The 14,602-nt window shown below is 41.8% G+C and overlaps 1 protein-coding gene across 1 annotated transcript in view; it reads left to right on the top strand.

Annotated features, from left to right (window-relative positions):
- The window catches only part of grid2 (glutamate receptor, ionotropic, delta 2), a 1,097,559-nt gene that overhangs the window by 891,955 nt on the left and 191,002 nt on the right, over nucleotides 1-14,602 (top strand). The window contains exon 11 of the mRNA XM_059963403.1: nucleotides 4,243-4,555. Within this exon, the coding sequence (XP_059819386.1) occupies nucleotides 4,243-4,555 (313 nt within the window). The remainder of the gene's footprint in view (nucleotides 1-4,242; nucleotides 4,556-14,602) is intronic.

A 14,602-nucleotide genomic window follows, 5' to 3' on the forward strand; every position in this document is an offset into this window, starting at 1 on the left:
GAAGTACATATTGTTGCAAACTTTCCGTGGGTATCTAGATAGGTAATGCAGCCCATTGTGTTTTGTGGTAGCAGTTTGATAGAACAATGGCACTTATGTGGGCAGGTGTAAAGCAACCATACTGATATGAGATCTGGTCAGAGTGAAGAAGGAAGATTTCCTTCCCTAAAGAACACTGGATAACCATTTTTTTTTTTGTTAACCTGGTAGCTTTTGTCATCTATTGAATGTAACTTTGAGGATTGAGTAAGTGTAATTTTTGATCATATGCTTTCGATATATCTGGTTCCTTAAGGTTGTTATATCTGGGGGTGATAATAGGGACAACCTCCCACTACTTATTAAATGCTCCCAATGATGTGTGCCTCAAATAGCCTCTGACAACCAAGTCCAACTCCTGGTCTTCAGATGTGGCTTACTGGGCCCAGCGGAGCCATTTCTACTGGCAGGAGAAAGGGGCAAAGGTGGGTCATTAATGCCTTAAAAGCAGTCAGTTTGGACAGATGTGGCTTGTTAGTCATGGTTGGTAGCTAATGTAGGAGAAAGAGAACTGATCTCATACCTCCACTGCCTTGCAGCTATACGCACTCATGGGGAAGGCTGCAAGAGGAAACCCCAAGGGAAAAATCTGGAGCTGAATTTCCAAAGGCAGTCCTCAATTGAGCTAAACACTGAATGGCAGCCCTGGTGACACTGCTGGTGCCAAACAGCATCAGTCTCTTTTAAGTTCGCCAGAGTAATGGAGAGGGGGAGCTTGCTGCATGGGTAACAGCATGCTCTCTATATTGTACTGCCCAGGCTTGTGTTTCTAGACAGCTAGGATGCAACATCCATTGTTGATCCCTACCAATGGAGGCCCTCATACTTGAAAGTGACATGGTGCAGCTTTGCAAAGTTCATCAGCACCTACCATCAAGGTGTATATTTAGCAAAAGAAAATACTGCATTTTAATAAGCCATTTTAGATTTTGTACTCCATTGATGATGTTCAGTTTGAGGATTTTATGAGCTTGGCAGATCTCTAAAGCTAAGTTGAAGGTCTGTTTCTTGAAATAACCTGGCTTGCATGTTCATAAAGTTAACTCATCCATGGGGGATCTCCCCACATATTGGGCTCTGCTCTCAACCAAGTTATTGGAAGGATGCAATTAAGCTCGAGAGAGTGCTGGAAGGTTTCATAAGGATGTTGCCAGGACTGAATTATAAAGTGAGATTGGATAAGTTGGGACTATTTTCCCTGGAGCAAAGGAGTCCGAGGCATGAATGTTCTCAGATGTATAAAATCATCAGGCGCATAAATACAGTGGATAGTCATAGCTTTTTCCAATTGTAGAGTTTTGGAGTCAAAACCAAGAAGGCATGGGTTTAATATGAATGGAGAAAGGGAAGCAAGGGAACAAGATTTCCACACCGTGGATGGCAGGTTTATGGAATTAGCTGCCAGATTAATTGGTAGAAATGGGTACAATTATAACATTTTAAAGACACTTGGTTTGAGATATGGTAAGGAAAGATTTAGAATGGTGTAGACAAAACATAGACAAATGGAACTAGTTCAGGTAGACAGCTTGTTTGGTGTGGACGACTTGGGTAAGGACCTTTTTCCATGTTCTATAACTCCATGACACTGTAACTGACTAATGCGTCCATGACCTTTCAAATCTTTGATCTTTTTCCTTTTGTATGGTAAATTTAATTAGAGGCTTCATCAGTTCAAATTCATGTTCCTTTACAACATAAAAGGAGGTTTTTCAACTCAACAGCTCAATGTTGGCTCTGATACCAATCCCATCAGCCCCATCCCTCTATCTAATTCCCTGTCATAAGCCCACTTACACCCCAATTTCCCCAACACTGACTTAAACAATGGGCAATTCTTTCAGACGAAACATGTCTTTCAGATTTTGGGGGAAATCCGAGCACCCAGGCGAAACTTTGTAGTTGCAGAGAGTATGCACAGTCTCCATACAGGCAGAAACTGCAGGTCAGTTCTAACATAATTTCCCTGGAGCTTTGAGGCAGCAGCACTAATTAAATTCGACCAAGGTTTTTACTTATTAGGTCACCACATTGACATATTACCCACCCACAATGTTACTTGGAGTTTCTACTAGTTTGACTCACACATAATTACATGCTAGCTATGTTCTAATAGCAGTGAGTCAACTTGACCCAAGGGACCTCAGTGCAATTTGTGAGCTCTTGTTGCAATACACAAACATGTGAAAATTGTAATGACATACAGGCCTTCCCCATTTGTAAATACCCAACTTATAGACACCCGTACATGTAAACAAGCTCCCAGAAATATTACTAAGTTCAAATGAGAGCCAGTTTTGGAAAATAGGACTGTTTACATATGAGCTCCCTGCAATAATCAAACAACATTGTTTCTCAAGAACACAGACTATCATCAGCACCTTTCCTTACAATTGTTTTCCCTGCAAGCAGAAAAATTGCTACACCTTCCCATTTACAGTACCTTCTCCCTCCACCTCCACTCAGGCTGGAGGAGCATATTCTCTCTGGGTGGACTCCAACCTGACTGCATGAACATCAATTTTCTAACTTCTGGTAATTTCTGCCCCTTCCCCTTATCCTTCTCTCTTTTTCATTCTCCATTCTGGCTCCACTGACCTCTTTTCTTCTCCTCACCTGATAATTACCTCCCTCTGATGCCCCTCATCCTTCCCTTTCTCCCACGGTCAACTCTGCTCTACTATCAAGTTCCTCCTTCTTCAACCCTTTACCTTTTCCACCTATCACCTCGCAGCTTCTCTTCATCACCCCTCCGCCATCCAACTAACAACTCCCACACCTGGCATCACCTATCACCTTCTAACTTGTACTCAGTGCCCTCCATCACCTTCTTATTCTGACCTATTCTCCGTTCCTTTCCAGTCCTGATGAACGGTCTCAACCTGAAACGTTGTCTCTTTATTCCTTTCCATAGAAGCTGCCTGACCTGCTCAGTTCCTCCGGCATTTTGTATGTGTTGCTCTGGAAAATGACTGTATATTTACTTGCCTGATAAATCAAATTGCCTCCTTTGCAACAAAAAGTAAAATAAACATTGGCAACTACACTTTAACCTGAGATCATTATGTAAATATATTTTATTTTACTCATTTTGCTTTATTTTGAAATGTATTTAAGATTCTTTCCACAAAATAGAAAAACGCTTACCTTAATTTTTCACGTCAAACAAGTTATCAATGCAAATATTCTGTCTAGTTCATAAATTATTTTCAACCACAGGTGAAAATTGAAGAAAATTCCATTTTTAATGAAGTAGATGGTGCATACAAATGAAATCTGTAAATATTTATAATATATTTCCTTCATTGTTACATTAGTGAATTGGCAAGATAATTTGTGCTGTTTTATTAATCACTTTATTACTTTATGCTAGAGTACTTTTTGCATGATAACAGCTGGAACAAATAAATAATATACTTAATGAGCTCATTGTTAGAAGCAGACATATAGAGTTATTCAAAATATTCAACCACAGTCATGAAACGGCTTCAATCATGGAATAAAGTGCTAATCATTAAATCCTTCTTCTAGAAATGGCTTTTTATTGGTGCTCAGGCCATTTTGATACAATGAATGAAGTTAGTCCATCAATAACTGAATTTCAAATTTTCATCCTTGTCCTAGATCCTTCTAATTTTTCATCTCTCCTTTTCTCCACAACCTATTTGAATCCTACAACATTTTATCCCTTTTCTTCTGTAATCCCAGTGCTGTAAGTTGAGCCTTTTGCTTCCCAAGCTCTGGAATTCAATGGCCAAATCCTTCCTCCTTTCCCTCGGAATTCTAGGAGATGTAATCTGAAGACAAAGATGAGGAAGCATTTCTTTAGAAAGGTTGTTAATTCTTTGACCCAAATGGCTGTATGACTTGGTCATTAAACAGATTCAAAGTAAGGATCAATAGATCTTTGGGATTAGAAAGTATCAGTGAATATGAAGAAAAGAATCTCAGGGTTGTATGTGGTGACATGTTTTCCATTTATCTTGGTACAGTGACAATAATAAACCAATACAAATGCCAATACCAATTACAAAAAGTACATTAGGTGCATGCTACTGAATGGAAATTATGTGTTTTACAAGTTCTTATATTGTTCTGAACATTCCATCTTGACAAGTATAAAAGTTGTTGATCTTCAAAGAAGATTAATTGGAAAAAGCTCACTCTGTAATTTATTGTTAATAATGTTTCATAAATTTACAGCGGGCAGATGTGGGAATCTCAGCCTTGACCATTACACCAGAACGGGAGAGTGTTGTGGACTTCACCACTCGTTACATGGACTACTCAGTAGGGTTTCTTCTGAAGAAGGCAGAGAAGACAGTTGACATGTTTGCCTGCCTGGCTCCTTTTGACTTCTCTCTCTGGGCATGTATTGCTGGCACAGTGATACTAGTGGGCCTACTGGTGTATCTGCTGAACTGGCTGAACCCTCCCAGGCTGCAGATGGGTTCCGTCACATCCACCACCTTGTACAACTCAATGTGGTTCGTCTATGGTTCATTTGTCCAGCAAGGTAAGACACTGTTTCTTCATAACTTTATCCATAGCTTCAGTCTATTGTGTTACTTCAATGCACACAATAAAATGAAAAGTTCCTTGTCTCCTTATCCATAGTCTGGAAATTTCCATTCTTAAGTCATGAAGTGAGTTTCTTCAAGACTGTTGTTCAGTTGTTGAGGTACTGCATTATAAATACAACAAATTAATATCTTAAAAATATATTACTATGGATATATTTGCACATAATGCATACATTTATATTGCATGCAAGTAACATTTACAAACTGTAAAGCCTGTATGTATACCTTAGCAATTTTAAGTTTAGCTTTCAGTAAGGATTAGATAGGCTGATATGGTTTTCTCTGGAACAGGGGAGAGTTTTAATTGCAGGGCATAAAACTGAGACTCAAGTTGTTGCATTCGCACAAGTCCTCATCAAGCCACACTGTATTCTGTCTCATCATTGTTGCTGATGTGCCATCAGCAAACTCAGTGCTATGTTTAGAGCTGGATCCAGCAGTACAATTGTACGTCAGCAGTGGGCCGAGCATGAATCCTGGGGGGGCACCGGTGCTCAGCATGATGGAGTCAGGGATGTTGCTGGCAACATGGACTGTCTCAAGTTCTCTCTGCCAAGTCCAAGATCCAGTGTTGAGGGAGGTGTTGAAACCCAACAAGAACAGTTATCCACCAGCTTCTAAGAAATGATTGTATTGAACATTGAACTGAAGTCAATGAGCAGCATTTTATGTGGCAGACAACAGAGATCTCAGCATTAGCCTCACTATTAGCCTCAGTTCTCCAGTCAGAACTATCATCAGTTGTCTATGGGCAAGGTGGCTTTGAATCCAGTGGAGCAAGACTCCATAGATTCCATGTGATTTGATCTTTGGATGAGCTTACTATGAGAGACCTTGTTGAAATCTTTACTAAAGTTGATGTGAAAAACCATCCGCTGCCCTACCCTTGTCAAACTTCTCAAAGATATATCATAATCTAGCCTCCACAGCCCTCTGGGATGGATGTCTTCTGGCTCACTGTTTCAGTGCAGTTGACAAAGAGATAGCCAGCATAACCCCAATTCTAACATTTGCTCTGAAGCTCTGTAGGTCACAGCACTTGCGAACCCATGCACTCATTAAATGTGATAATGTTTCTGCCCCTCTCAGCTTCCCAATACTAATATACTCTAACGAACAAGTATCCTCCTGTATTTCTAATTATTCCATGCCATTGGATTTAGACCCCATGATAAGGAAACCACCCCCCCCCAACTCATCCAGGACATGCACCAGAAGTGTTGCATTGCAGAGTCCTCCCCATTGTCAAGGACTTGTCCCATCTGTCCCACAACCTCCTTGACCTCCTTCCATTAGGCAGAACGTAACAAAGTATAAGAACAAATACAGGTAGGCTGGCCCCAAGCTGTAAGACTTTTCAACATCCTGCTACCATCAGCTCCACATTATTTATGAAAGTGCCAGGAGCATTATACTGTTGTATAGTTAACTGTATGTCATATCTGCACTTTATGTGAACTGGTATATCTGCTGAATATTCACTTTTTTATTAACTGTGAATATTATTGTGTTAATATTATTTTATGTGATATATATACACACTGTGTTTTGCACTTTGTTCCCAGAGGAGCATTGTTTTATTTAGCTATGTATATATGTACAGTTGAATGACAATAAACATGAACTTGAAATATAGGTTGGCTAATTCATCAGTTTGCAGACAGCATGAAAGGCTTCTCAGAGGGTATAGGAAGATATAGCTTAGTTGGAAATATGGCAGAGAAATGCTAGATGGGTTTTAACTTGGCAAGTGTCAGGGTGCCAGGGTCTGGGATGTCTCTGACCAGGTGCATGACATCCTGGTACAAGAGGGAAAGCAACCAGAAGTCCTGACACATGTTGAGACCAACAACATAGGCAGGAAGAGGGATGAGGTCCTGAAGTGTGAGGTTCAGGAACTAGGCAGAAGGCTGAAGAACAGGACCTCAAGGGTGGCATTCTCAGGATTGCTGCCAGTACTACGTGGTAGTGATGGTAAGAATTGGAGGAGATGGCAGTTGAATGCGTGGCTGAGGAGTTGGTGCAGGGGGCAGGGTTTTAGATTTTTGGACCATTGGGATCTCTTCTGGGGAGGGTGGTACCTGTACAGATTGGATGGGTTGCATGTGAGCTTGAGGGGGAGCAATATCCTTGCTGGTAGGTTTGCTGGCATGGTTCGGGAGGATTTAAACTAATTTGCAAGGGGGATGGGACCCGGAGCAATAGAGCAGTGAAAGAAGTGCATGGAGTAAAGCCAGATCTAACATATAGAGAAGCTTTCAGTAAAGAGCAGCAGAATATAGGGTATAAAGGTAGTATGGTAGAAGGGCTAAAGTGCGTGTACTTCGATGCAAGAAGCATCAGGAACAAAGGTGATGAACTGAGAGCTTAGATACATATATGGAATTATGATGTAGTGGCCATTATGGAGACTTGGCTGGCACCAGGGCAGGAATGGATTCTCAATATTCCTGGATTTCAGTGCTTTAAAAGGAATAGAGAGTGGGGAAAAAGGGGAGGAGGGGTGGCATTACTGGTCAGGGATACTATTACGGCTGCAGAAAGAGTGGGTAATGTAGCAGGATCCTCTTTTGAGTCAGTATGGCTGGAAGTCAGCAACAGGAAGGGAGCAGTTACTCTACTGGGGGTATTCTATAGGCCCCCTGGTAGCAGCGGAGATAACGAAGAGCAGATTGGGAGGCAGATTTTGGAAAGGTGCAAAAATAACAGGGTTGTTATCATGGGTGGCTTTAACTTCCCTAATATTGATTGGCACTTGATTAGTTCCAAGGGTTTAGACGGGGCAGAGTTTGTTAAGTGTGTCCAGGATGGATTCCTGTCACAGTATGTTGACAGGCCGACTAGGGGAAATGCCATACTAGATCTAGTATTAGGTAACGAACCGGGTCAGGTCACAGATCTGTCAGTGAGCGAGCATCTGGGGGACAGTGATCACCACCACTCCCTTTAGCATTATCATGGAAAAGGATAGAATCAGAGAGGACAGGAAAATATTTAATTGGGAAAGGGCAAATTATGAGGCTATAAGACTAGAACTTGCAGGTGTGAATTGGGATGATGTTTTTCCAGAGAAATGTACTATGGACATGTGGTCGATGTTTAAGGATCTCTTACAGGATGTTAGGGATAAATTTGTCCCGGTGAGGAAGATAAAGAATGGTAGGGTGAAGGAACCATGGATGAGAAGTGCAGTAGAAAATCTAGTCAGGTGGAAGAAGGCAGCATACATGAATTTTAGGAAGCAAGGATCAGATGGGTCTATTGAGGAATATAGGGTAGCAAGAAAGGAGCTTAAGAAGGGGCTGAGAAGAGCAAGAAGGGGGCATGAGAAGGCCTTGGCGAGTAGGGTAAAGGAAAACCCCAAGGCAATCATCAATTATGTGAAGAACAAAAGGATGACAGGAGTGAAGGTAAGACCGATTAGAGATAAAAGTGGGAAGATGTGCCTGGAGGCTGTGGAAGTGAGCGAAGTCCTCAATGAATACTTCTCTTCAATATTCACCACTGAGAGGGAACTTGATAATGGTGAGGACAATATGAGTGAGGTTGATGTTCTGAAGCATGTTGATATTAAGGGAGAGGAGGTGTCGGAGTTGTTAAAATACATTAGGACAGATAAGTCCCCGGGGCCTGATGGAATATTCCCCAGGCTGCTCCACGAGGTGAGGGAAGAGATTGCTGAAACTCTGGCTATGATCTTTATGTCCTCATTGTCCACGGGAATGGTACCAGAGGATTGGAGGGAGGCGAATGTTGTCCCCTTGTTCAAGAAAGGTAGTAGGGATAGTCCAGGTAATTATAGACCAGTGAGCCTTACGTCTGTGGTGGGAAAACTGTTGGAAAAGATTCTTAGTGATAGGATCTATGGGCACTTAGAGAATCATGGTCTGATCAGAGACAGTCAGCATGGCTTTGTGAAGGGCAGATCATGCCCTTCAAGCCTGATAGAGTTCTTTGAGAAGGTGACCAGGCATATAGATGAGGGTAGTGCAGTGGATGTGGTCTACATGGATTTTAGTAAGGCATTTGACAAGGTTCCACATGGTAGGCTCATTCAGAAAGTCATAAGGCATGGGATCCAGGGAAGTTTGGCCAGGCGGATTCAGAATTGGCTTGCCCGCAGAAGGCAGAGGGTCATAGTGGAGGGTGTACGTTCAGATTGGAGGGTTGTGACTAGTGGTGTCCCACAAGGATCTGTTCTAGGACCTCAACTTTTCGTGATTTTTATTAACGACCTGGATGTGGGGGTAGAAGGGTGGGTTGGCAAGTTTGCAGATGACACAAAGGTTGGTAGTGTTGTAGATAGTGTAGAGGATTGTTGAAGATTGCAGAGAGACATTGATAAGATGCAGAAGTAGGCTAAGAAGTGGCAGATGGAGTTCAACCCAGAGAAGTGTGAGGTGGTACACTTTGGAAGGACAAACTCCAAGGCAGAGTACAAAGTAAATGGCAGGATACTTGATAGTGTGGAGGAGCACAGGGATCTGGGGGTACATGTCCACAGATCCCTGAAAGTTGCCTCACAGGTAGATAGGGTAGTTAAGAAAGCTTATGGGGTGTTAGCTTTCATAAGTAAAGGGATAGAGTTTAAGAGACATGATGTAATGATGCAGCTCTATAAAACTCTATTTAGGCCACACTTGGAGTACTGTGTCCAGTTCTGGTCGCCTCACTATAGGAAGGATGTGGAAGCATTGGAAAGGGTACAGAGGAGATTTACCAGGATGCTGCCTGGTTTAGAGAGTATGGATTATGATCAGAGATTAAGGGAGCTAGGGCTTTACTCTTTGGAGAGAAAGAGGATGAGAGGAGACATGATAGAGGTGTACAAGATATTAAGAGGAATAGACAGAGTGAACAGCCAGCGCCTCTTCCCCAGGGCACCACTGCTCAGTACAAGAGGACATGGCTTTAAGGTAAGGGGAGGGAAGTTCAAGGGGGATATTAGAGTAAGCTTTTTCACTCAGAGAGTGGTTGGTGCATGGAATGCACTGCCTGCGTCAGTGGCGGAGGCAGATACACTAGTGAAGTTTAAGAGACTGCTAGACAGGTATATGGAGGGATTTAAGGTGGGGGGTTATATGGGAGGCAGGGTTTGAGGGTCGGCACAACATTGTGGGCCGAAGGGCCTGTAATGTGCTGTACTATTCTACGTTCTATGTTCTACATGTGAGAAATGTAAGAGGAAACTATGCAGGAAATGGCATTGGTGATGCACAGAAGGATCTCTGAATACATAGCTCCTTGAAAAAGGGAATGTGATTGACAGGATAGTAAAGAAGACATGCAGCACCCTGCGTTAATCTGCTTGGGCGCAGAATATAGAAGAGCCAAGACATATTGGAGCTGTATAAAAGTTTGTTTAGGCCTCATTTGGAGAATCGTATTTAGTTCTGGTTGCCTCAATAAAGGAAGGATGCAGAGGTTATGGATAGAATGCAGGAAAAGGTTACTAGGATTTTGCCTGGATTAGAATGTGCTAACTATAAGGAGGGAGTGGATAAACTTGAGTATTCGCTGGAACAGTGGAGGCTGAGGGGAGATCTGATAGACTTCATGATAGGTAGAGGTAGTATATAGTTGGGATAGTCAGTCTTTTTCCCAGAGTGGAAATGTTAAATACTACTTTATGGTGAGAGAAAAGATTAAAGGAGATTTCTGAGGCAAGTTTTTTTTTCATATAGAAGGTGTCTGGAAGGTGCTGCCAGGGGAAATGGTGGAAGCAGGTATATTGGCAAAGTTTAAGAGACACAGACAGGGAATGGACCATGTACAGGATGATGAAATTTGTTTAGCTTGGCATTGATACTGTGGACAAAAAGACCTGTTCCTGTTCTGTTCTACTTTCTAAGTTCTATGCAATATCAGTTGATATTGCATAGATCAGGATCAGGATATTGGGGAGCTGGCAAAAAAGAGCAACTAAGGCCAAGTGCAGATTATATTGATCAAAAGGACAGACCTGAGGTGAAAGGTGGTTTATATGTGTTCCCTCTTTTGTTCTTATATCTTTGTGTGTTGTAAAATGTGTATAAGTCCATGGTTGTGCATCAGCTGCATAAAACATCATTGTAAATGATTAGCAAAGATCACTATCTATCATCCACACAGATCCTAATTCCAAATATTGCTCAGCCCCAAGGAACCTGAACTGGAGACTTTGTGTTCCAGTGGAGCAGCATGGCAATGTGATTTGGATTGAGAAACCACAGATTTGCCTGGTCTACACAGGACTAAGCACAACGAAAAGACAGGGTAGTGATCATTAAGCATTTTTTCAACTTCATGGAGATCTGGGCAACCCTGGCAAGACCATCATTCATTCCTTCCACAAATTGCTCTTGAGACATTGATGGCAAGTCACATTCTTGAACGTTGCAGTGTTTCTGCTGATAGTATTCACCAGTGTGATTGGACTCAACTTCATATGTCGGTCCAGGATTTAGACCCAGTGATGATGAAAATACAATGATGTATTTCCAAGTTCAGCTAATCATAAAATTAATCATTGAATTATATGGCCCAACTCATCCATGCTGACAATCAACTTGACAGGTGGTCATGTTCTCACGTGCTTCTTGGAGGTACAGGCCCTGTGTTTGAAGTGTCTGTTTTGAGCAACTCCCCTCTGAGTCACTCCATCTTCCATTTGGATGTTTCTACAAAAGTTACATCTGTTAGCATCTTTCTCTCCCCCTATATTTTCATTCTGGTATCTTCTCCTTCATTTCCAGTCCTGATGAAGTGCCTCGGCCCAAAGCATCAACAGTTTATTCTTTCCCAAGGCATTGTCTGAGCTTCTGAGTTCCTCCAGCACTTTGCGTGTGTTGATCTGTTGGAACTTGGCACTTGGTTCAGAAGCAGCTGAACTGATTGAGACAGAGCTTGAAAGAATAATGGATTTACAACCTTCAGTGCTTGTGTAAAGTGCACAGTCATCACAAAGTGATTTTATTAGATATGAAATTGTGTTGAAACTGCAGCAGACTTGATAAACCTACTTTTCACCAACACCAAGTACTGCAGCCAATCAAATCTGTTCTGATCTGCTTCAGTAATACAGAGCTACTTTGTTTAGTGGAAATATTTATCTTGCCCTGCGATCAGAGTTCAGAGCAGTTGGATGCATTGCAGTGAGAATCTTAGAGTCACAGAACATAAACAGCACAGAAACAGGCTCTTCAGCCCTTTTAGTCCATGCTGAACTATTATTCTGCCTAGTCCCATCTACTTGTACCTTTGCCCATAGCACTCTATACCCCTTCATTGCATTTACTTATCCAAACTTCTCTTAAATGTTGAAGTCGATCCTGTATGCACCACTTCCTCTGGCAGCTCATTCCAAAATCTCGCTACGCTTGGAGTGAAGAAGTCCCCCCTCCCCCACGTTCCCCTTAAACATTCCACCATTCACCCTTAACCCATGACCTCTAGTTTTTTCTCACCCAACCTCAGTGGAAAAGCCTGCTTGCATTTATCCTGTCTATACCACTCATGATTTTATGTACCTCCATCAGCTCTCACCTCATTCTCCTATGTTCCAGTGAATAATGTCCTGACCTATTCAACCTTTCCCTGTACAGTAACTCAGGTCTGGCAGTATCCTTGTAAATATTCTCTGCACTCTTTCAATCTTATTGGCATCTTTCTTATAGGTAGATAAAGAGAACTGCATACAATACTCCAAATCATGTTTCACTAACATTTTATACAGCTTCAACACATTTCTTTTCTACTGTTGTCAATTTTGATGAAAGAAATGGCTGTCTGTACTTAGATTGAGATTTGCATTTATTTTTCTCTAGGGATATTTTCCAACTCTCCTATTTAAAAAATGAGCAATGTGATTCAGACAAAACTTGATAAAATATTTTTTGTACAAGGTGCCTGAGGGTAATAATATTTTGCCAACAGTTACTTCCAGCTCATTTGGGTTTATAGTCTTCCAGCATTCATTTGCATGTTTTAGTTATGTTACTTATTACATTGCACTGAATTGCTGGCTTTGCTTTTCGCTGACTGATAGAAACAGTGGAAGACTCAAATGCCTGTAGAAACTTTCATAACCTCTGGAGGTCCCAAGGCATTTCTACAGCCAAGTTTCTTTTGGGAGTGTAGTCATTGTTGAAATGGAGGAATGGGAAGAATTGATTTTCACCAGAAAGGACCAGAAAATCTGCTCTGGTGATATTTCTTGAGCAATAACTTGGGTGGGAATAACTTAACTGCATAGATCTTGCGATCTTTTATATCTACTTCAGAGAGCAAACTTCAATTTGATGACTTTTCCAACAGACATTTTTAGCAGCAACAAAAAAAGCTGGAGGAATTCAGCAGGTTGAGCAGCATCTGTGGGGGCAAAGGAACTGCCGACATTTCAGTTTGAAAACCTGATGCAATGAAGTCCTGAGGCAAGGCTTCGACTCCAAACATCAACAATTTATATCTGCCCACGTATGCTGCTGTACCCACTCAGATCCTCCAACAGAATTTTTTGTTGCTTGAGATTCAAGCATCTGCGGTTTCTTGTGTCGGTATTTGTAATATTGCTGTACACTCCTCAATTCTGCACCTATTTCTTCAAAAGAGGTTTGAAGCCACAAGGTCATTCAAAGTCCAAACTATTGGATCACAGCTAATATGTTTAAAAAAGAAAGGGTTTGTTATGAGAAAGATTAGCAGATTAGTAGATTCTGCCTGTGGACAGCATTTGTTGAGGGTTTACTGGAACTGGAGGTCAGATTGCCAATTAACTGGATCAGAGTTGACCAAAAGCATTTACTTTGATTTTGAATTCATTTATCCCTTTGCTTAACAAAGATTTATTAATCCTGGATTAATCTATTAATTTCAAATTTGACATTAATAATTGACCCAACTCTTGGTTTTTAAAACTCTCAATTCTTCTTAGACTGTGCTTTCTGACTTGGCTTGTTAAAGAAGTGGATTAGGTCCCTGCTTTAGACATGAATGATGCAGCAGCTTATAAATGTCACTGAAATTGATAGTGCGATGAAAATCGTGCACTGCAGAGAGATAGCAGTGCACTTTTCGGTTAGTCAATGAAAGGTGTGAGCTGTGCAGCAGTGCTGGTTGTTGAGAGTAGGTACAACATGTCATATTAGATAGACTGTAGCTGGATTAATTGTTAGTAGGTGAGTGTCAGGTGTGTCCTTTACTGAAGATGCTGCATTTGGTAGAATGTGTTGGTTGTCCATCGTTTCTGTCGATGACTCTTGTGCAACTCATCAATTGTATGTTCTGAGGTGGCTCTGCAGTCGGATTCTAGACGGGCATGAGCGTTAACAGTGAGGGCAAGTAAACCGCCTGGCTGCTGTTGGAGCAACGGATGTGGCCATTTTTCTCCTCTCTCAAGCAGCGACCAGATCTGCATAGCGGCTCTCCTCAAAGTTGTTAGATGCTTGTCTTACCATCCAGTCCGGTCCTGAGCACTCCGCACGAGCTGTGTAGGTGCAGCGTCAGCATGTATGAGGTTGGCTTTCACACAGCCCTTGAACCCAAGGTTGCCCCCATCTCTTCTTTCTTACGACAGCTCACCACATAGCAATTGTTCGGGAATTCTGGAATCCTCCATGCATATATCATGCCCGGTGCAGCAAAGCTGGGCTTGCAGGATGATTACTTCTATGAGCATCTGAGTCATAAGTCAAAGAGTTATACAGGAAAGAAATAGGCCCATCTGCCCGTTGTTGGCCCAAATTCCTTCAAATTTTCCTGTCCATATGCTAGTCAAAAAGTATTTTAAACATTTTGAGTGTACTGACATCTGTCACTTCCTGTGGTAGCTTGTTCCATATACCCATAGCATTGAAAAGGTGGCTGCCAGGTCCCGTTTAAATTTTTCGCACCTTAAACATACCTACAGTATCTCTGTCCTTCGGGATTTGTAAATCAGCTGTAAAGCCAACGTTCAGCCGCCTTCACTCCGAGGAAAACTGTCCCAGCCTATCCAATCTCTC

This window comes from Hypanus sabinus, chromosome 3, assembly GCF_030144855.1.
Source record: "Hypanus sabinus isolate sHypSab1 chromosome 3, sHypSab1.hap1, whole genome shotgun sequence".
NCBI lineage: Eukaryota > Metazoa > Chordata > Chondrichthyes > Myliobatiformes > Dasyatidae > Hypanus > Hypanus sabinus.